The 22,959-nt window shown below is 35.5% G+C and overlaps 4 protein-coding genes and 1 long non-coding RNA gene across 6 annotated transcripts; 1 reads left to right on the top strand and 4 right to left on the bottom strand.

Annotated features, from left to right (window-relative positions):
- Nucleotides 1–1,938: 1,938 nt before the first annotated feature.
- Nucleotides 1,939–10,972, bottom strand: LOC119082373 (hydroxyacyl-coenzyme A dehydrogenase, mitochondrial-like). The gene is made up of 4 exons (XM_037191896.1): nt 10,808–10,972; nt 3,437–3,531; nt 2,657–2,932; nt 1,939–2,592 (listed from the first exon to the last, which is right to left on the bottom strand). The coding sequence occupies exons 2-4, from the start codon at nt 3,512–3,514 to the stop codon at nt 2,059–2,061; spliced, it is 888 nt and encodes a 295-aa protein (XP_037047791.1). The 5' UTR covers nt 3,515–3,531; nt 10,808–10,972; the 3' UTR covers nt 1,939–2,058.
- On the bottom strand, nt 4,352–6,154 carry LOC119082371 (hydroxyacyl-coenzyme A dehydrogenase, mitochondrial-like). Its single transcript, XM_037191895.1, has 4 exons — nt 5,918–6,154; nt 5,055–5,330; nt 4,634–4,990; nt 4,352–4,566 (listed from the first exon to the last, which is right to left on the bottom strand). Exons 1-4 carry the CDS (start codon nt 6,023–6,025, stop codon nt 4,384–4,386), a joined length of 924 nt encoding a protein of 307 aa, XP_037047790.1. The 5' UTR covers nt 6,026–6,154; the 3' UTR covers nt 4,352–4,383.
- Nucleotides 7,806–9,294, bottom strand: LOC119082370. Its single transcript, XM_037191894.1, has 2 exons — nt 9,276–9,294; nt 7,806–9,130 (listed from the first exon to the last, which is right to left on the bottom strand). Exon 2 carries the CDS (start codon nt 9,065–9,067, stop codon nt 7,979–7,981), a length of 1,089 nt encoding a protein of 362 aa, XP_037047789.1. The 5' UTR covers nt 9,068–9,130; nt 9,276–9,294; the 3' UTR covers nt 7,806–7,978.
- A 346-nt stretch (nt 10,973–11,318) lies between the features above and the next one.
- On the bottom strand, nt 11,319–12,130 carry LOC119082375. The gene is made up of 2 exons (XR_005088631.1): nt 11,917–12,130; nt 11,319–11,850 (listed from the first exon to the last, which is right to left on the bottom strand). It is a non-coding gene; the product is annotated as an uncharacterized LOC119082375 (long non-coding RNA).
- Nucleotides 12,131–12,475: 345 nt separating this feature from the next.
- Nucleotides 12,476–21,273, top strand: LOC119082374 (ras-related protein Rab-30). Of its 2 annotated transcripts, none has more exons than XM_037191897.1 (5): nt 12,476–12,595; nt 19,136–19,314; nt 19,375–19,393; nt 19,512–19,676; nt 19,743–21,273. In XM_037191897.1, the coding sequence occupies exons 1-5, from the start codon at nt 12,589–12,591 to the stop codon at nt 20,018–20,020; spliced, it is 648 nt and encodes a 215-aa protein (XP_037047792.1). In that variant the 5' UTR covers nt 12,476–12,588; the 3' UTR covers nt 20,021–21,273. The 2 variants fall into 2 exon arrangements, with proteins under 2 accessions (XP_037047792.1, XP_037047793.1); XM_037191898.1 differs by lacking the exon at nt 12,476–12,595 and adding an exon at nt 14,478–14,806.
- Nucleotides 21,274–22,959: the final 1,686 nt, after the last annotated feature.

Below are 22,959 nucleotides of genomic sequence, written 5' to 3' on the forward strand. Positions count from 1 at the left end.
CAAAAACAAACTATTGCCATGTATCGTATAAGAAGCGGTATTGGTAGGTTACATTGGAAGCTGCGAAAGTAATTCATTACGTGAGGTGAACACATTTTGTGATCAAAGGAAAATCTTAAGTGTGTTTTTGAACGATAAGCTTCGGTAATTATTGCGGTATACAACTACTCTTGTCGAAAAACTGTTTTAAGCAGATAAAATAGAAGTTGAAATGTTTAGGTGCATCCAAACTTCATAAGACCCTATTTGGCCCAAAAGCACATTAAATTACCTTTCAAACCCACACGACCATGTACGTTTTGTGTACGTCGAGAAATTTCAGTAAGAACAGTGTAAGTCTTCGATTGAAAACTTCAACTGCACATATTTCAGTGTCGATGAATTTTAAACCCATAAATCCGTATTCGGCTTAATAGTATATGTCTTCACCTTTCTAATGACACCCCATACGACCCTGTAAGGCTCGCGTAACTGGAGAAATTTTTGTAAGAAAAGTGCAAGTTTTCGGTTTTTGATCACCTTTCACCAGCCACACAAACTTCGAAGATTTTTAGACCCGTACGAAGTACTGGGGTCTTATAGGTTTACGCATACGTTTGTAACACGTCGAATTGGACTCCCTGAGAAAGGGGAAACCTATTGTGGTTGTCTAGAGATGCCAAATCCGCGAAAAAAAAATGTCCGTCTGTCCGTCTGTCCGTCTGTCTGTCTGTCTGTCTGCACGATAACTTGAGTAAAACGCATCCGATTTTGAAAATTCTTTTTTTTCCCGTTTGGTAATGTCAAAAGACAGGCTAAGTTCGAAGATGAGTGATTTTGGATCGACCCCTCCCGAGCTGTGGCCCAATAAGTGCTTTACGGTTTTTCAAAGATATTTCCGGACATTTAAACGTTAAACTTGTAAGTGATACGTCAAATAAAAGGTATTTACAATACCGATCGACAAAAAAAAAGTTTATGGAAATCGGATGACCGAGTCGTGAGTTAGACCCCTTGGTGTGGAACAGGCACAGGACGGCAAGCAGTTTTTGCTTGTAGGTCGGCCACATTTGAACATATTTCGTTCGTTTTAGCTTTATTAGATAGGTATTGACCGTACCAATCAGGGAAAAAAAAGTTTATGAAATTATGTTCTCCGGAGCGTGAGCTAGGTCTCTTGGAGTGAGCTCTTATCTGGCTACTCGGAAGTACAGTGAACGTGGTGTATTTTGACAATATCTCGAGTAAATTTTGACCGAATTTCATGAATTTTTTTTTGTTTGAAAGGTATTAACGAATGTAAAGCGTCGGTACTATTTCCGGTCTCCTAACAAAATGGCTGCCGGCGGCCATATTGGATTTTAGTAAAATAGAAATATCTTGGGAAAAATGATACTTAGAGAGTTTCTGTTAACATGGAAATAATTTGTTATGTGTGTGGGGTTTCAGGGATTCCATATACGGACATCTATATATACCTATATACAGCTATATTGAGCTATATACAGGCATATAGAGCTATATAATAGCATATATTTATCTGTGAAATGTTTATTTATAAGGAAATATAGTTAAATATAGCGGTATATAGCTGTTTAAATAGGAATTTATGAAATTTGTCTTCGTACGGGGCTGTCTATATTGCCTCCGGCAATTTAATTGTATATGATAACAAGGCAAAGAGTGGATAATGTAAGTGATTTTAAAGGGAGAATAGTTTTTCTGCAGAGAAGAAAATGAAGTATGAGAAATGAAGAGTTTCACATTAAAGGCTTTTGATACGAATAGGTGTTTCGTACGGGTCGGCGTTAGCTATGTTTTTTGAAATTGGTTTTGGCTTCTTAGGTCGAATACCTTTCTAGGCACATATAAAAAAGTACACTGGAAAATGCATCCGATTTCGGTAGAAAGAATCCTTCTAGCCACATAAATGAGCACAAAAATAAAAATCTGATTCAAAATTGCAAATATTTTTATTCCAAAATGTAATGTTGTCTATCCAACCGAAAAAAATCCCAAACACTAAGTATAACAAATCCCGTTCCGACGAATCATTCATACCTTTCCACTTAAACGCCGTTACATATTGTACTTGTAAAAACCTTCGCCTGTCTTAATACCGAGTTTCCCTTCACTAACCATTTTATCCACCAATTTACTCGGCTGATATTTTGTTGGAAATCTCGCACACCATCCTTTTCGTATATTTGACATAACATCCAATCCAACTAAGTCAGCTAATTCGAACGGGCCCATCGGATACCCAGCACCCAGTTTCATAGCCACATCAATGTCTTCAGCAGTAGCAACACCTTCTTCCAACAATTTAATTGCTTCGGAGCTGTACGGAATCAGTAATCGATTGACGATGAAACCAGGAGCGTCCTTGCAACTGACACAAGTTTTTCCAATTGATTTTCCAAACATTTTCAATGTATCATTCGTAGCAGACGACGATTCATCTGTGCTGATGATTTCCAACAGTTTCATGACTGGGACCGGATTGAAGAAGTGCAATCCACCGAAACGGTCAAGACGAGTTGTAACCGAAGCTATTTCCTTTATTAGTAAAGATGAAGTGTTGGACGTGAAAATAGTGTGCTGAGGTGCTACCTAGAAAACAAATTAGCTTCGGTGAAATATATTGGTAATGCGTGCGGTTAATTCGCTTATTTACTTTGTCGATAAGGGAAAACAATTTATGTTTGGCTCCCAAATCTTCTACAATCGCTTCTATAACCAAGTCAGCATTTTTGACCGATTTCTCATAGTTAAAAGATGTGTCGATTCTAGACATCGTATCCTGAACATAGTTCTGTTTGAGTTTTTCGTCATTAGCGAATTTCTTCCGTGCAACACGTTCAGCCGTTTTCATCACATTTTTCTTGGATTGTTCAGCTAGTTGTTGCGACACCTCGGTCAATGTTACATTATAACCAGCAGCAGCTACAACCTGAAAAGGAGTCCAAAACATTTCACTTAAAAGCTTCACAAAAATTGAGACGTTTCATCCTTGGATGGTGTTGCACTTAAAAATAGAAGATAGCAGTGCTTGAGAACATATTGAATGATTGGATTAGGACAGAAATGAACACTCGCTGATAAAACGTTATCTAAAAATGATTTCACACAAGAGATGTGTTACGCTATGCGTTCACGCTATGCATAATTAAATATCTGCCGAAACTCTACACAAATCTAATTCGTTAAGAACAATCAACCGCCAACAGTGCAATATAAATGGCCAAATAGGTTCCTAGTCTAAGAACCCCTTTCAAATTATCTGTCTGAGAGGTTGGTGGTTTTGTATCAAGGATGCTAGCGTGCAACTAGGAGACTTTTCACATTTTACTAAAATAGATCAACAACTCCACTGAGGAAGATAGTGTCAGAGATAAAAAAATATTTTGATGATTAAGGCAAAGTAAACGAAAAATTAAAACAAATTCATACTTACAAATGCAATACCGGAACCCATAACACCACCTCCGAAAACCGTGACATTTTTTATGTTTACACTGCTTTCTCGCGACATTTTCCGTTCTGCAAAAACTATAATATCACTCTGTTTTAATAAAATGAATTTTTAATCGAACGGGGTATATTTGATAAGTGATTACAGCTATGAACTGTGTTGATATCAGTGCCAATACGAAGTCACTCTCTCATTCATTCGACAAAGTGATACGAGGTATAAATAAATGATAAACGGGTTTTGTGGTTGTTGTTTGTTTAGTCAGAAGAACAGACAAACTATTTAAAAAATCGGAGATTAATTCATTTAATTTTTCACATCGTTTTTTTTAAAATCATATTATTGTAGGATGGTCCAAATTTCAAAGCTTTTTGGTTATTAGATTCCCCCCAAAGAGAGTCTCAACATGACATGAAATTCATTTTACAGCACCCACCCAGAATAAGTATAAAGCTACAGGGGACGTAAGTGAAATTTAGACAGAAGTTTTCAGCTGGTCCATTGCTTATACTTATTTATACAGGTGAAATAGTTATACGCAGGCATGTGGTAGGGGTGAAACTGTATGCATGAACAATTTTGTTTGTATGAGTGGACCAGCTGAAAAACAGCTGAAGCAAACTCATGGCTAAATTTCACTGACATCCCCTATCGATCAATCTTTCACATTTTTCTCCGAGCCCAAGGCAAGGGTTATGACTACGTAAAACAACAATTTAAAAATCTATGTAAATTTTTGACCAGTTGAAAAGCTAATCTAAAATAGACAAAAAGCAAAGCTTAACAGAATTCCAATAACCTCATACTGAACTGAAAGAATCATTTACCAAACACCAATCAAACGTCACTAAAATCACCGGTCGTGGAATTATTTTTCTCGATTGAAAAGGAAGCTTAATTATTGTAACAAAACTTTATTGCATTCAAATTCATTTGTTGTATTTGTAGAATCCTTCGCCAGTCTTTACACCATATTTGCCTTCGGAAACGAGTTTCTCCACAAGAGGATTGACCTTGAACAATGGTTCATCCGGGAATTTCTCATTCCATCCCTTCATAATGTGGTGCGTAGTATCTAAGCCAACATAATCAGCCAGTTCCAACGGACCCATCTAGTTAAATCAAATAGAATTTCAACGGTCATAATATCACGACAAAAATGAGTTATATTCATCTTACTGGGTAACCAGCACCCAATTTCATCGCAGTATCGATATCTCTAGCAGTTGCGTCTCCGCGTTCCAATAGTCTAACCGCTTCCGCCATGTACGGCACAAGCAGGCGATTGACAACAAAGCCAGGTGTATCCTTGCAAGTAATGCATGCCTTTCCAATCGATTCACCGAAACTTTTCATTGCATTGTACGTTTGATCGGATGTATCAGCGGTGCGAATAATTTCCAACAGTTTCATCACCGGTACTGGATTGAAGAAATGCAATCCACCGAAACGATCCTTTCGCTGCGTAACAGATGCTATTTCGGTAATGGATAGTGACGATGTATTCGATGCGAAAATAGTGTGAGCGGGGGCCAGCTGTAAGAAAAACAATCACAATTTTGATTGACGTTGATTCGATTCGATGTCCCTAAAGTCTTACGGAGTCGATGGACGAAAACAGTTCGTGTTTTATCTTGATATTTTCAATGATTGCCTCAATGACTAAATCGGTCGATTTGATTGTACTTTTGACGTCCACACTTCCGCTGATCCGTTGCGACACTTCTTCCACAAATTTCTTTTGGCCGGCATCATTGTCTTTGAATTGCTTCTTGGCGACTCTTTCCAGACTTTTCTTAATATTTTTCTGGGCATTCTCCAGCAATCCGCCATTGACTTCGACAAGAGTTACATTGTAACCGGACGTTGCAGCAACCTGAAAAGTAATCATCAATGTACTCGTTGTCAGCAACCTGCTTCCACATTTAAATCCTCAAAACAAACAAAAACAAATCGGGTAATAGTCTGAGCACCTCATTTATGATAATCAGAACTAACATTTCATCGGGAGTCTTCTGGACGTTCCAAATTTTTATTCATTGACACTCATGTAAGATCAGTGTAACAAACGCTACAACAGCAACGATTTGGACTTTGGACCGAAATTACTATGATAAATGTACAGTCAAGGCAATGTACCGGCCTTTCAGAGCAACGTCAGGTCATAAACCTTTTTAGTTTTGGAATGCACTTGAACCGTTAGTCAAGGTGAAAATCGTACAAATGTTGAAATTTAATGTCCACTTTTATATGCATGCAACATCACACCATGTTCATGTAGTGCATATTCGATTGGGGTCCAAAAATCCAATAATAATCTTGAACACGGTAAGCACAAGACTCAGATAATCAACTCGAATGATAAGAAGTGAATATGTACGCGAATACATACAATTGACGGTGTTCAGAATTGTGATAACAAAAACCAACAACGGCATTAAAATCAAATAAAATTTAACCTACCTGAGCAATTCCGCTGCCCATAAGTCCTCCTCCAATGACCGTAACATGTTTAATGCTATCAACTTTTGATGCCATGTTCCTGGTGAACATACGAATTGCTGAAGCCATTTTACAATTATAGCACTGCCAACTTTTAAATGATTCCAATCGGAAGAACTTTAGTGAATAAACAGCGGTCTTTGTAGCTCGTAGGTTAATTTTATATAGCACAACTTCACTCAAAAAAGTATAATCGTATGTATATTGATTGTTGACAGTTAAACACACTACACACAAAGTTATTCGTCTGGTTAAATGTATTGCGTAACCAGGACGGCTAGATTTTCGATTGTAGAAAGAGTGCGAAAGAAGATATCGTTTTTATAATGCAACAAGTAAACTTACGTTACACGTCTTAGTATTCGGTACACTAGCTTTGTCTGGTCCGTCAATCGATTATCTTCATACCATTCCAATACAGCTGACTGCACTTTCATTGTCTCATTCAACACAACATTTCCACAATATAGTTTTTAATGAGTAGGATCAACGGGATCAACGCACTTCAAGCGAAAGTGTTTCGAGTGACAGCTGCCACATAGAGTACTACTTTATATAGATCATCTTCAAGTTACTGTACTTTCAAACGTAACCTCAGATTATTTTCGTTGTTTTATTTAATGCAAACTTTTATGTTTAAAAAGAGCTGCCATTTGAGTACTAAATTTAAAATCCTGGATGGCAGTTCTTAACGTGGATGGCTTTTCAAACGGCCTTGAAGATGATCTATAAGAAAATTTTCCTTTTTTTTATATTTTCTGTGTTAAAATTTGTAAGGTTTTAGTACTCTATTTAGAGTACAACTCATGCTTGAAGTGCGTTGGTAGGATCCTAAGACGGTCGTTTTTTTGCCAATTAAAGACTTTTCACTGTGAAGCACACATTTTGACCAAATAAAGAAAAGTTTCAAGGGACGAAAGTAAAGTAAGAGACAATTTTTTTTAATTTATTGAAAATCTAAGTTTCTTTGGACATCGCTCGAATGACCACAGTGCCATTGAAACTAGCGACTAGGTATGACCAATCGACCAATTGATCTTGAACGCACTCATAAATTTACTCAATTCACAAAATGCCAAGAAAGTCGATTTTCCGGCACCTGTTGCCCTCTACGGCAACTGTAAGAGTTGGATACCGGCAACTTGAAGTGGAAATTGCGGGACTTGACATTACGGCAACGGATTGATGGTAAACGTTCAATTCACAACTAGGTACGCGACTTGTAGGTAGTCAGAAATCTCGGTTCGACAGCGGATGAGTTGATGTTTTTAGCGGAAGAAAATGGCAAGCGTACGTGATGCGAATTGAAAAGGGCAAGGGTTGTGATTTATAGCAATAGTATAGGTATATGTGAGGATGGGTGGATGGATTAAGTAAGAAAGATATTAGGAAAGATATGATGAGTATGTGTATGTTATAACATAACGAGTTCTGATCCATAGAAATGCTAAGAAGACTGATGTACATTGAGTGGATCACGAAATGAAAGAACGAAACGGTGGATGGTAAAGTGTGTCGTGTGGGAACATGCAGTGTCGATGTACGTTAAACGAGATGTGGCAGTAATGGTAAGATGTTGAACAAAAGTAAAATGCCGTAAATGCTGACTGAAGTTGGTATAAGGTTATTCGAGTGGTACTGAATCAATGTAGATAGTCCGATTACTTTGTCAAGCGACGGTGATTGCTGTTGCAAGAAGTAGGAGGCAAAAAGAGAGATCCTTCTGGGAATGTGCACAGGCGCCAGCTCTTGATATGTCACGGTCACTGAATATCGAATATTGAAGCCAGAGATTTATGATATGAGTTGCGGAATTAAAAAGAAATAGAAATTGAACGCATAAAAGACCTCCGGAAAGTAATCTCAATTTAATATCAACTTCGGCGGTACATTAGATAAATATTTTGTTTTGTTCTCTATCAATAATTTCAAATTCAGATACATTATAATAAACATTTCCAAAAACAGTTTTTTTTATAAAATTTACAAAATTTTTCGTCCTCATCTCATTTTTATTAAAAATTATTTCATTTCAGCTAATTGCTCGCTTAAACTTATCACTTGTTCAGTCAACACACTAATTTGTTCTTCGTAATTAATTCGGGTAGTAGCCAGATCCTCTTCGGCTATCTGCCAATTCCGTTGAGTATCGACAAATTTTAGCTCGTTTTTGGACAATTGACTCTGCAATATTGTCAAATTCCTGCGCAGTGATTCACTTTCGGCCTCCATGTTAATTGCCTTCGATTGAGCCAAACACTTTTGTTCGAATAAATCATCTAACTTCTTATTGAAATGATTGTACAAAATGGAATCCTTCGTTGCATTGTCGGTTATTGTAGCACCAATTTTCGTATTGTTTTCGGTTGATATTTCCAACGCATTCCCTTTTTCGAGCAGTTCGTATTTGGTTTTCCAATGGAATACTTCTCGTTCCAATTTTGAGATTCGTTCGTCGCTTGAATTCAGTAAATGGGTAGGTGTGTGCTCACTCTCCGATACACTCAACGCATCGTCACTTCCAATAATGCTGGTCTCATCCGATAATTTCGTTTCCAGTGACGAATTTTTCGCAATCAAATTTTCAATCTCTTTACGCAAATTTCGTTCGCATTCTGCACGCTGAACGCCAACATTTGACAACTGCTGTTCCAATTCGGCGATTCGACTCATTTGCAATTCAATCTCCGAACTTTTGTCTGCCACCAATGATACCAGTTGAGAATTTTCTAAGATTTTCTTTTGAAATTCTTCCACAAATAGTTTATCCGATGCGATGTCATTATGTTGCGTTGTATCTACGGTCGATGCAGTTTTCGATTTTGTCGTTTTCGAATTTTTGTTCGACTGTTTCTGCTTACATTCTCTATCTAGATCTTCCTGCAACGATGCAACCCGATGTTCTAATTGCTTGTTCCGAAAGCCTAAACTATCCACTTCCTGTTCGAAACGTCTCAACGATGTGTCCTTTTGTCGCAACGATTCACGCAGGCCGGCACTTTTATTTTGTTCTTCGAGTAACGCGCGTTTCAGTACATTTGCATGAGCCCGGATTTTAGAATATTCTGTGGCTAATTTATGGTATTTTACATCGGACGACGGTGTTTCCATAGTGACAAACGAAGGAAGAATTAAAATCGTTTAGACAAACAGAATTGTGGTCGGCGAAGAGATCTGAAATAATGGACAGACAGTTTAATGAGAATACATTGAAAATATTTTTGGCTAATTTTATTTAAACAAAAATTAGAATTAACTTCGTTTTATATTTACAAAAAATGTGAAGTTGAAGCATGGATAGAAGCGTCAGTTAATTTACTTTGTATGTCTACAGCTTTACTGAACTGAAGCTAAGTTATATTCGGGACTAAAATGATCAAACAGTAAGAGCGCCACCGTTATTTCGACGACGAATTTTAACATTTTCCATGAAGTTAAATCTCATTTTCCACTCACGACACGAACATACAAATCATTGCAAAATGTGTGTCATTTTAAGTACGAACAAACGAGAGATGTTTCACACTCAAAAAAATTACTGTGCAAGTAAGGTACTGAGAATAAATAATAAATTTTCGTTAATTTTTCAATGCTTCGACATTAAAACTGTGCTCACAATTCCATTAATCCGGTTCTTCTGTCCACAATTTAACGTTTGCAACGAAATCGTTATTTTGTTACACCGACAAAGATTAGATAAAAATTATTGTTGGGTTTGAATTGAATTTTAATCAGTTGGAAGTATTGTATGCCTCCCCCGAAATACATTTGGCAGAGTGATAAATTCCGAAATGGTATGAAGCGAGAGTGCAGTCAATTCGCATTATAGAGTTGGATGCGGAGTAAGAGGATTCCGAAAAAATAGCTCAGGAGTAAACTGAAGTATTCGAAGCCCAGGAAATAATCTCGGCAAAGTCTGTGGAAAATCAGTGATCACTAAAATTTGACCTCGTTATACAATATAAGCAATTATGGTGCTGAAGACCGGAAGAGATGTGTTCTTTGTTCATTGTGCGCAGTAAAGTATCTAACTATCTATCTAACTCATGCGTTTTAAGGATTCTGGTTTTCTCCTTTCAGATCGTTCAGAGGCCATTCATAAAATTCGTTATTTTTAGCTTGCGCACTTTATGAATGGCCCCTTATTTGATTGCATGCTTTGGGTATCTACTAGTTACCCAAAATCATTCAAATTATTTAATTATTTTAGGTTCACATCTTCGACAGGAGATTTGTTTTACAGATCGTCAATGCATCAGAATGTACACTGATGATGTGGTTAGTTAATTTACCATGAAAAGAGTAGTCTCATAGTCAGGTCTTTACTCGTATTATACAGCTAGTGCTTGAAATGATTAATGACGAGGAACTAGAACAACTCACTACTTCCTTTGTTCTTTAGTACTGTGCTTTCATCCTAACAAATCGATAAAATCAAAAAGTTGAAAACACAGGATTGTAACTTCACTGCCATAAATACTCTTACAAATAGAAAACAGTACAACAACAATCGATTGCTTTGGTACTATGCCAGATAACTATCGATTGATAAGATACCGTACAATACACCGGATTCGGAGTTAAAATCTAATTACACCATCACCATTGACGTAGACATGGTATAATTGTTCTACCATTTTCATTCGAATGAAACTGTTTTTCGGATAACCTCAGCTCAAAGGTATCAAATCTGATAAAATCAAAGGAATTATTGCTCGAGTTTAATGCATGGTTCGTACAATTTTTATGTTAGCACCTCACCACACATTTTCTTTTTTCTTTCATCAATATCGATGGTAGCAAAACAAAGGCGTGACTTTTTATATGAAATAAATTGTTCATTCAACTTACATTTATGGCATCAGAAGTTCGTATTTGATTTCACATTAAGTCACTCCCGACGACTTTTAGTTTAATTACGTTTTACACTTTGATAATAATAAACTGTTAAGAAGTGAAAAAGATGTTTATGGCGAAAAACACCATCAAAATGTATGAATGACAATGTAAAATGTCAATGGAAATGTCAATTAGTATTTTCATATCAGGTACTGTAGATGGTGCATTTGTAGTTCCCTCGTTTTTTCGAATTTCGCCAAAACTTACAGATCGATGATATTTTTGTAAATTTGTGAAAAAACTGGAAAGACAGCAAGGTTAACCTGGCAAATACGGCTATTCATCTGTTATCTATAGCAACGACAAAAATAATGATAAGCTCCATATAGCAAAACGCAAGTTAAAAAAATTGAAGTACAAGATTTGAAATCAACCGATTCAAAATACTTTGATCGATGGAAGTAATCATCAACGAGACATTTGTCTCACAAGAAAGGAAAAGGCAATAGAATGTAATCTTTTCTAGGTTATCCATTTATTTTTAGTTTTTCATCGATACAGGCCTGTAGATCTGACCGCAAAGTAACAAGTTTATTTTTCAATTGACCCAGCAGGTCATTGACACGTGGAATTATAACGGCTTCAAAATTCTCTTTGCACTCGTCAAAAATGTCATCGACTTCATCATTAATTTCGTCCGTGTCATCACTTCTAGGCTCATTTCGTAATTTGTCCTCAACTCCATACACTAGTCTTTCAGCAGTGTCCAAAATATTGATAAATTGTGTGATGGCCGCTTCAATAATGACGTCAACTTCTTCTGCACAACTAGCTATCCGGCTCTTTGTTTCGTCCGAATCAGGGACAGTGTTCCATTTATTCAATTCCGCATCCATGTAAACGGAAGTCTCTTGACGCAATTCTTTTGAAAACTTTTTCTGCTGTAGCGCTGCATTTTCCATTATCGTAGCAAATGTAGTTTTAATTTGATTCAGTTGAGTCGGTGCATATTGCATAAGTTGGGAGATACTTTCACTTGATGCGCTGCCACACCACTATTTGTAGCAAACTGTGGGAATAAGATCGAAATTACTTGAGCAGAGTAATTAAAAAAATTCTACCAGTTGGGTAAGGACGAGCCCTGCTGTCATCAGTATTATCAGATTCATTTGAAGAAAATGTTTTTTTTTTGGGTAAAAATTTCAATAGAATTTCCCAACCACGTATTTGACTGGCTGCTAAGTAGCTACTGATATGTTCTTATCTTTTCGTTTTCAATTACAGGTGTTGTAATCAATTCATTGGTATTAAGATTAACGCTATGTTAAACTGATTTTGTTTCTTTTAGATCTGACTTTTATCCACTCACACGGATGATGTAAATACGAAACAAAAATTAAAACACATCAGTACTCGTTTCGATAATTTTAATATAATTTTGTGAAGTGTTAAATTAAACATGAGGAATTCAGAAGAAGACATCTTTAGGATTTGCTTGATATGAACATCAGCACATAGTTCGCTGATAATAAAAATCTTCGCTACCTCTGTATTACAGGGGTCTGTGTAATCCTATAAGTGATACATCGATCAACTGTTCCACGTTCTTCTCTGGCGCCTAAATTCTTAAACAGTGAATGTAAATGTGCAACTTCAATCTATTGGGAAATGAACGAAATGTTTTTCCAATGAAAGCTCTTTTCGCTACTGGCAGCTTCACCGCTCACAATTCGAAAAATGAGAAAAAGAAAAATTTAAAAATTTAAATCACTAAAGAACAGAGCGAACGTAGAATGATGGGTATGTGTCAATATTCAATTTTATTATTTTTGAAGATTTCTGAATTTTTTGAGATTAAAGGGAAATTGTAAAATTGCAAGGAAAAGTGAACCCTTAAAAACTGTCCGTTTTCCTCCTTCTGATTAATATGATTTGAATTAAATTTAATAATTTGAAGAATTAGTAGGATATGTTTCACACATAATTCTGTGGTCACAATCATGAGCGTTGTATTCCGAGGAATGGATAATGATGAATAAAAACTACATTCAATGTAGAGAGCATTTGAACAATACATCTTTTCATTCACAGTCCAATTCAGAATTTTCTTACATCTCTTACGGATGTGAAATTATTTACCAGAAATTGTTGTTCTCTGCGAACGATTGTACAGCCAACAATTCAAAAATATGACGAGTGTGAATCATTTCTTTTTCACTTCATTATATTCCTACACATCTGTTGTCTAAGTAAACCAATACAAAAAGATAATATAAATGTATAAGAGTACACAACATCATAAAAGAAAATCGACTATTAAAAATTGGAGCAGCAAGGAAAGTCTCGTTTACTTTAACAATTATTCAAAGTATTCGTAAGTTCAGAATTATTCTTTTATTTGTGTAGAGTAGTGAGACTATTACTCTAAGTTAACACTGTTAGAATGTTGGTCTCCTAACTAAGTGAGAACTAGGAAATGCTAAGTCGAGTATTTACAGGTTTCAACTTGGGAAAATCCACGAAATAGTTGCGGTATATCAGTGGATTTTGTCTCATTTTATTCTAAAAGGCTCAGTTAAAATATGGGGACTCCTTTGCTTTTTTACAGCCGACTATGTCATATGTTTTATCGACAACGACGACCAAAATTATCAGACTAGTTAGTTCATACTATTGCGGTCTTATTATAACAAATTACACTTTTAAACCAACGAAGTAAAAGATTTTGCATCAATCTGTTAGGACAAATGAAGTAGCAGATTCATCGAGCCCATAGAACATAAAATAAACTTCAACACATTGAAGACACAAAGGTAAACCATTAACAAATTCATAACTAAAGCAGTTGCCCAACCGTGTCCAACGAAAAAAAAAGTATAACAAAATAGCCATCCAACTGAACCTTACATAAAGATTATGCCTTCAGTATTATTCAAATTTATCATAAAGTGCCTCTGTATGTGAGTGAGTTGCTCGCGTATTTATTACACGAATATTCATTCGATGCACAAGTCTCTTCTCAACTGTTACATTGAATTACACAAAACGATGACTCTGAAAATAATAATTACATTTTCGTAGGATGGGGGGGGGCCTTTCAGTGTGTTTCTATTGCCATTTCATGTTACCTGACCATTGCGCATGGTTTTCGAAGTATAACGTCACACCAGTTGTGCTAGTATTGTTGTTGTTCTTCGATCGAAACGCAGATGACATTAAGTGCTGGTTCGATTCTGTTCCTTTGAGTGGCACGGAATTTTTGTTTCGCCAATTATTTCTTAAGTGAAATGTGTTCCACACGGGACCACAACTATTAAAAACAGTCCACCCACCAGACAATTCGTTTACGGCTTTTTTTTTGAGTTGATTGGAAATGCTTTTCTATTAATTCGATTGCGAGTCAGTGTTATTAGTGTGGGATAGGAATATTTTTTTTAAGTCGGTCGATATCACGGGTGTACCACTTTACCATAAAAATTGTCGTAAAATACCATCGATGTTAGGCAATTGCCGAAGACAATTAAAAGTTACTATAACAGAAAATCGTTGTTGCCGAAAACTATAACATTCAGAAAATTAAAAAACGATTCGATGTTTTTGAACGACATTCAACAGGGCTGGTACAAAAATCAAAAATGTTCTAAGCAGCGGACAATAAAAATTGTTCTAAGTTACACCCCTGTGGTCGATATATTGCCGAATGAAAATGAATTAAGTTCGATGTGTCTCAGTTAATTTGAAAACAAAAATATTGAGTGAATGTGTGTTATCACTGGTCTGCTGAATGGTGCAAAAATAACAAATTTAAATAATTTTCGATAAAGCACAGACAAAAAGGTGAATGAATGTGTTGAAAAATTGATTTTCATTTTACGTGCTGGAAATTGGACTGAATTGATTATGTGATAGTTTGCCTGCACACACACGCCACACTGAGTATACTTATTGGGATTAAGAGAAAGAAGAAAAATCACGGATTTATTTACTCACATTATTCGGATCGACAACTACGTAAGTTTTTTTTTTGTTTCTTCTTCGTTCTAGCAACAGTTCATTTACCTGCCATCAACATTTTATTACACATCGTACAATATAAAATTAAACTAATTAAAGTCTCTCTAATTATTCGTGTCGCATCCTAAAATGACTCGTTCTGGTCGCTTTTATGAGTTGAACACAAATTTGAATATAACACAGAAGTATATAATCATCCATTCGAGTCAATGCCATAAATTAAAACTTTTCACCCACCCATTGAGAGCAGTCATAGTGTTGTTTTTAATGTATAGTTCCGTTCCTTTATTAAGTCATTTGCAATTTGCTTTTAGGTTTATAAATAGCAGGGTCAGCTTTTCGTTAGTAAATTTTCAATTAGTTTCAATTTAGACAAAAAAAAATAATTCGTATCCAAGTGGGTGATAGGACATTATTGTTCTTCCATTTGGGAGTTATGGAGACCATGGTTCTGGGCAAATCATATTTACTGGTGGAGTCCAAAAAATTTCAATTATTCTGTCAGTGTACCACACTGAGTGTACCATCTACACCATTGAAATACAATATTTATCATAAAAATGGGTGCAGTGTATACACCATGGCAGTGGTCCCACTTTCGTCCTTTCAGTTCTGATAACATGAAGCAAAGCGATTTCTTAAATACTTCATCCCCATTTTATCGACTTTAGCACGTTAAGAATAGATTTTACCGGTACGGAACATCAAGCGTGATTGAACAGGGTAAATCATCTGTTAACGATAGCGTACAAATACAGAACCAGTGAAGGAAGATAAGTCGTCTGATATAGCAAGTTATATAAGCTGAAACTAATAATGTTTAAAAGACAATCTGTTTAAATCGTTTAAATCAAAAGAAGGTACAGATTCGGTAATTATACTGGTAATATGCTTTCCGTCTAGACTGTAAAAGCTGAAGTCGTAGATATTATAAATTTTCTGAAAGTGTCATTTTTCAAGGTCATCATGTTACCTGAGGTCGTATTTATTGTATGGACACAAAATCCTACTCTAAAAGTAGCTAATAAACGAATTTCAATAGATAAAACTAAGAGGCGTAATCGGGCTTGTCATATTTAATCAAGTTTGGCTCTTTCACCAAGTTTGGCTCTTTCACCAAGTTTGACTCTTTCACCAATTTTGACTCTTTCACCAATCTTGACTCTTTCACCAAGTTTGGCTCTTTCACCAAGTTTGGCTCTTTCACCAAGTTTGGCTATTTTACCAAGTTTGGCTATTTTACCAAGTTTGGCTATTTTACCAAGTTTGGCTATTTTACCAAGTTTGGCTATTTTACCAAGTTTGGCTCTGGAGGTCATTGACATCGTATCGAATTTTAATGTAAGCTTTGTAAGCGCGTATGCTCTTTCTATATACAGTGTATATGTTCTATGAATTTACCCACATTAAGAACCACGAATTCCAAATTCAATTTACAAATATGTGGACGAAGATACTCTCCGTTTTCCTTTCGAATTTGATCTATCATTTTTTCGGTGGGATGTCTGAACTCTGAACATGTAACACTGCAAGGCGAAGAGGGAATACGGACATTACATTTGAATTATATTTCGTGACAAATTGTAAATGCTTCATGAATATATTTGGGCTCGGCTCAGCGTAGAGTTTGTCTATATAAAGGTTTTTTTTTTGTGTATCCAGAAAGATTCCGAAATAATTACATATAATTTAAAAAGAAGAACTTGATTGAAGAGAAACGTTCGCCGAAAATCCAACAAAATTTCTGATTATCGTTCCAATAATAATAGACTGTGTGTAGCTATATAATATAGTGAGTAAGATGTATATCTTAGATTCACCAATTGATTTGCTGGAGGCACTTGACCTCATATTGTAGGCAATGAAATGGAACGATAATAAAAATAGTTTCAATTACGGAAGTGACGATAAATTCGGAATGTATATATTGTGTAGATAATTAACATGCAACAAGTGGTTCCATAGTTGATCAATCGCCGAATATTAAGAAAATTTATGGCCATGAGAATACTTTCAGTTGGTGTATTATAATGTCCTTACTCAGAGAAAGATTGATGGACGTCATTTTCTCTAGATTATTTTCAAATCATGTAAGTTGTAATCGAATGATCGGCTCGTTAAAAAACAACTTTTGTTTTCGATGTACTTAGTCACTAGTAAATCTAAAAAAAATTACGTCATTTCATGGTGTCGACGTCTAGAAGCATTAAATAATAGTTTCCACTGGTGACTCAACACAGGTATTGCACACATCGTTTTCGCTACTATACATCTTCGTATGTTATATATATTGTCTCAATGTCTCAATGTCTTATATGGTACCGAATTCAGTGAGTCACACCCAGAGTGTTCACTACTGGCTTGTTATCAAAACGGTTTGAGGATTTTATTTATGTCGAAAGTCGACTTTTTTATTCTTTACAAAAACATCTGCTGTAGGAAATGTTTCTTGTGCCACGTTAGACCCAAAATTTGAACTAAAACCCGAACACTTGAGTGCCATCTGAGTGTTATCTGTTAACGACAGCGACGACGCAAATAAGTATAAACACTTCGCCTTAAACGAACGAAGTAATAGAGCTTGTGTCAATCTGCCAAAAATATTTAGATCAAAAAAACGAAACGATAATTGCATTAAGAGATACGGACCAAATTACAGAAGCATTTCTATTGAATGAAGCTAAAGTTCTCCTTGAATTGCAGATAATTTATTAAAATGAAGACGGTGGTATTATGCTTCGTATTCCTTTGTTGCTTTAGCAGCCAGTTCATTCTAATTTTTTGAAAGTATTTACAAAAAGTGATATATCAATTTATAACTTTAATTGCATGCCATTATGAACATTTGAATGGTCATTCAATCGAGAAATGCCCATCTCTTTAACGATCAATCACTGTCAATCTCAAAGCCAAAAATAAGCTATGGAGCTTTCAAGTGTGTAATCAAAACAACACCATTATGTTCATCCCTAAAATCACAAAACCAAAAGGAAAGCGTTTCTAAAAAAATCGAATATAAACAAAGCAAATATTGGTTCGTTGCCAATAAAACCATTAGCAGAATAGCAGGGGGAAAATTTGTCTCGATGGAACAGAATGTGAAGAAAACAGGGAAAAAAACGAAATTTTTATGAATCGGAGCAGAGTTAGATATACGCACTTCAAGAATGCCCACCACTTTAACTTCAATCTTTTGTGTACAATGTTGAGTGATGTAGAAGGTCTATTTTTAGAAGCTATACTTTTTATTATATTGGTCCCAAATTGTCCTTTGTGTACTTTAAATTGATTACTGTTTAGGCTTATTAACGTAACATCAATTATTCTCGGTCCCGTTACCATATTATATAAGATAATTGGGTGATAATTGCAACAAATTCGATTTTATGTAATCACATAATAAGTCTCCCAATATCAAATTTCAAACAAATAACAAAAAAGGAGATCCATCATCTGTTAATGATAACGACTTCAGAAACAAACGACAAACTGAGACTAATGCGACTAATGTGATCTTATACGGCAAAACACATGATGAATAATATCACATAAGCGAAAACGAGACAACAACATAGAACTGAAGTGTAATTTTTGAATTAAACTTCTAGGTAAGTAATTTTGACATCCGAACACCGCGCGTATGTGATAAAATGAAGTAATAGTACATTACTATGCAAGGGAAGTAAAGTGATATCTCGTATCCAGATGAGAAAAAGTATCCGAGGGCGGCAGCCCGAGGTACTTTTACTCATCGTGATACGAGATATCACTTTAATTTCCGTGTGTAGTACGACGTTTTACTATGCGAGTGATATAAAGGTTATTGCCTATACATGTAATAGCCTTATTACATGCACCAGCATAGTAAAAGATTTATTGAAAACATTTAGATCAAATGAACTAATAGATTCTATAGTAAAAACTTTTGATATACTTACCGTTTGTGAAAGGTGCACTTAATTATTTACTATAGTATAGACGTGTTCTTGTAAAAGATTTTAATTGGGATTATCGAAATACGTTCATCATTACAGCATGAACTTCAGGCGACCTTATAAGATAATGAAAAATTCTGGAAAAAAGATGAAGACCTTGATTTCTGTTGTTATTGATCTCGTTTTCGTCCCGTTTTTTTGCATCGTTATCTCCCTAGTGTAGATCTGAAAATCTGCTGCGTTCAAATTATAACTACTTTGCTAGGTGTAAGGTCTATTTTCTGATTAAAATTTAATTTTCTGTTAAAGTTTACTTTGTATAACAGAGTTTTTTGCAACATAAACAGACCGAACCCATGAATATATCTTTATCCTTTTGTCTCTTTTTTAGACATCTTAATGGAGGACTATAAATTTCTGTTCAAAGTCGTGCTGGTTGGTAATGCTGGCGTGGGCAAAACATGTTTGGTGAGACGATTTACGCAAGGATTGTTTCCACCGGGTCAAGGTGCTACGATTGGCGTAGATTTTATGATAAAAACAGTAGAAGTTGAGGGAGAGAAAATAAAGGTAACAAAAAGTGGATAAAGTTTGCGTATTGAAGTTTTACACATTGATTTTCTGTTTCAGCTACAAATCTGGGATACAGGTAATTCTTGTTTTGTTTGCGTTAGTTTGTTTATTGTCGATTGGAAATGGATTGTTTGCCATGATTTTGATTTATTGGGTAATTTAAAAATTCATAAAAATTTTATATTCATCTATAGCCGGCCAGGAACGATTCCGGTCAATAACACAAAGTTACTATCGAAGTGCACACGCTTTGATTTTGGTCTATGATATCAGTTGCCAACCGACATTCGATTGTTTACCAGACTGGCTCCGAGAAATCCAAGAGTATGCCAATTCAAAAGTACTGAAAATTTTAGTTGGTACGTGCACGCTTATTTCCATTGAACTTTGCGGGGAATCAAAATTAACGAAAAATATTTTTTAAGGGAATAAAACCGATCGTGATGACCGAGAAATTCCAGCCGCAATCGGCGAAGACTTTGCCAAACAAAATGGAATGTACTTTTTAGAAACTTCAGCTAAAGAGGCCGACAACGTGGAGAGGCTGTTCTATGAAATAGCGGCCGAACTGATTGAACAGGCACGTAGTAAAGAAATGCCGAGAAGCGAAACCGGTGGCGGAGGAATATCAAATTTAGGAAATAAAACCAACTATTTAGGTCAAAGTAATTGTTGTAGTAATTTTTCCGGATCGGGGGGTTAGGAGAGTAGAACAAAAATTATATTCCGTTTAAGTTTAGCTAATTTTTTACTGAACCATATTTGTGTTACAAAAATGCGAATTTAGACGTTAAGACATTAAATTATTGTGATGCTACATTTAATGAGGAAAACATTGTTGTTTTTGGTGAACATTATCTCGGTTATCTAGCAAGAACTGCGGAGTGGAGGCAGAAAAGATATTATTTCAAAGGCCGTAGAAAATACGGTCCCTTTAACTATTTCTGCTACATTTGTATCACGGCTCACATTGGTGGGCACATAATCACACACAAAAAAGGTTTCACGCCTTATTAAGTGAAATTCATTAGAAGTGATTGCCTAATTTCACACAAGGTGCACAATTTCCATAATTTGTCCCGTAGTTATGTGATACATACTATGGCCTCAGCAGTCTATACATTCGCCGATTATTCAAAAACTACGTGCTTATATGCTGTAAATTTAACTTGATCACACGCTGCATTGTAAGTATAGCAGTTTGCTTGCAGAGCAGGCAATAACACATTTTAACTTCATAATGCTCCAGGCCGAAAAAATAAGTCAATTCAGTCTACTATCCTTTCAAAGCGGTAATTTTCAATGGGTTGTATCAATGACGGATCCAGAATGCGGTTGAATTGCATTTGTGAGGTACAATAATCAAAAAATTGAACCTTTTGATCCGGGAAGTCGGGACGACTGTTCATAGGTGGATCCACGCCTGGTTTGTATGTGATCAGCGTAAGTGTTTGGGATGCCAGTACGTCCAAGGTCTATACTGCTAGGAAAGTAGCGTTTATCACCATTGTTTGAGTTACGCAGTGGCACCCTCCATAATTCTCATACAATATTTCACCTCAAATATGAAAAACGACTGCCAGCCATCGGCGCATCTGTGTTTATGTTTCTTTCTTTGTACACAGTGACACAGTATACAGCCCGGAGTGGCTTCACTTTACTTTCAATAAAATTCATTACAAAAATGTTCTTTGTTCGTAGCCGTAATTCCTGTTATAATAAAGGTTGTGAATCTTTATTGTCTCATTCTAATAAGTTGATAAAGTAGATGTTATCCGGGTGAAATAATCTTAAGGAACGAAAAACTCTGATTCAAATAGAAATTTTATCACAACAACAAGAATAATCAAATTTTTCGATTGAATTCATATAAACATAATATCAACATCAGAACCACAAAATGTACCAATTTTTTTACCTAAAAGATATTCAATTTAAGCGAAAAATATTTCAAAATGAAACAGAAATGTTAAATAAAAAACTAAAAATGTACTTCAATTAATATAAAAGATAATAGCGTGACTTATGTGGAAAAGTAAGATATTTTCCCACAAAATTTTTTAAATCATAAAATGATGAAGATTTTGAGAAATTCTCGAAAAAGTTTTTGATTTGGAAGCAACTTTTTCGTCAACATAATTGAATTATGATCCGAGTATTTGTATTATTTATGTTAATACAATAAAAGTTATCAAACCAACGAAAAGTGTTTTTTTAAAGATCACAATCAATCAAAAACCCTTAAAAAAGTAAAAAGTTAAGAACAAAAAATTTGTCCCAAAAAATATAGAATGACTTGCTTTCAGGACATACTTCCTTGTATTTAAAAAAACAGCAATTTCCTTAGCGTCTTATAGTCCTTTTTGCAAACTTCTCCACCTACAACGAGCAGTTGTTGAAGTATATACCCACAGCGACTCTCGTCACTTTTTCCTGTTTTAAGGGTTTTTTCTACTGATATCAGTAGTTTTGGAACAATGGTTTGACCAACATAACCAACATTTTTTGACGCTTCCTACCCCGGCTGTAGCTCTTTAGGTTGATGAGCTAGGACGTAGGAAGCCACTTCTTTGCATCAAGTTTGTTTTCCTCAATGAACCCTGTAATTGCTTTTTCAAGACCAAAGCTGTACAACACATACATGTAAAGTTATCGATGAGCGAAGAATTCCAGAATTCATTTTTTGATATTCCAGAATTTTGGGAATTGTTTCGGAAAGTATTTCTGAATGTTTCAGAACAGAAAGTCCTCCATTCGAATCTGCAATAAGTGCAATACACTTTACCTTTCCCAAATTCAAACAGTCTAAAAGAAACAAATTTTAAGGTTCTACCGTACACCAACGCACAGACTCATAGTTCTTTTGGGAACTTCGAGAGGCCGTAGCTCCCAAAATATCTTCGAATGACTACCAGAACCTTTCCGAAATTTTAAAAAAGATCTAGCGACGCGTTCAGGAGAAAAGTCTTGGATTTTGGAACCGATTGTGAAGTGCGATAGATTGTTGGAAGTGGGCTTTGATCAAAACGCCTTAGTGAATTCAAATTTTGCGCCAAAATATCACTTAATTCACTGGAAACATCGATAATTTTACAACTTTTTAAAATCTCAAATTGTGTTTTCATAGGATGAACTAGTTGTAATGATAATTTGGCCATTTGGCCATTTGAAGAATTTCAAACTTTTCTGTATGGTTTCGTTTTTTTCTCTCGTAATTGGACCTGCTTCACGTCAGCTAATGAGCTAATGAGCAGGCAAGACTCAACAAAGAAAAATGTCTTACAACCTAGCGTGGCTGCTAGTATGCTCGAGATTTTCGCACAAAGCAAAGTGTCTTCAATAAACAAATGCTCCAGATCCATGGGCCATGAATAGTTTTTCAAGTAGAAATGACGTCAAGCAAATACGGTGATTCACTAAATTTTACTACCACGCCATAAATTGATGACGTATTATAGTTATTAGCGAATTATTTCAGACGAAATGTAAATTTTAGTGCATGTTCTTATATATACACTTTCTGGTCATTGAAACCAATCCACCCATTTTCTTTTAGAAATGGATATAAAAAGAAAAGATTTCGGTATGAGTATGAGTTGCGTGTAAATCTGAGATTAAGTATCGATTTTCTTTCCGTACAGT

This window comes from Bradysia coprophila, unplaced genomic scaffold, assembly GCF_014529535.1.
Source record: "Bradysia coprophila strain Holo2 unplaced genomic scaffold, BU_Bcop_v1 contig_415, whole genome shotgun sequence".
In the NCBI taxonomy this organism is placed as follows: Eukaryota; Metazoa; Arthropoda; class Insecta; order Diptera; family Sciaridae; genus Bradysia; species Bradysia coprophila.

Excerpts from the sequence above, each read along its gene's own strand:
- LOC119082374 (XM_037191897.1), top strand. Across the intron at positions 19,677-19,742 it reads AGTACTGAAAATTTTAGTTG|GGAATAAAACCGATCGTGAT; the intron begins GTACGTGCACGC and ends ATATTTTTTAAG.
- LOC119082370 (XM_037191894.1), bottom strand. The coding sequence starts at position 9,067 with ATGGAAACACCGTCGTCCGATGTAAAATACCATAAATTAGCCACAGAA.
- LOC119082371 (XM_037191895.1), bottom strand. The coding sequence starts at position 6,025 with ATGGCTTCAGCAATTCGTATGTTCACCAGGAACATGGCATCAAAAGTT. Across the intron at positions 5,331-5,917 it reads TGGGCAGCGGAATTGCTCAG|GTTGCTGCAACGTCCGGTTA; the intron begins GTAGGTTAAATT and ends ATTACTTTTCAG. Across the intron at positions 4,991-5,054 it reads TGTTTTCGTCCATCGACTCC|CTGGCCCCCGCTCACACTAT; the intron begins GTAAGACTTTAG and ends TTTTTCTTACAG.
- LOC119082373 (XM_037191896.1), bottom strand. The coding sequence starts at position 3,514 with ATGTCGCGAGAAAGCAGTGTAAACATAAAAAATGTCACGGTTTTCGGA. Across the intron at positions 2,933-3,436 it reads TGGGTTCCGGTATTGCATTT|GTTGTAGCTGCTGCTGGTTA; the intron begins GTAAGTATGAAT and ends ACTCCTTTTCAG. Across the intron at positions 2,593-2,656 it reads TGTTTTCCCTTATCGACAAA|GTAGCACCTCAGCACACTAT; the intron begins GTAAATAAGCGA and ends TTTGTTTTCTAG.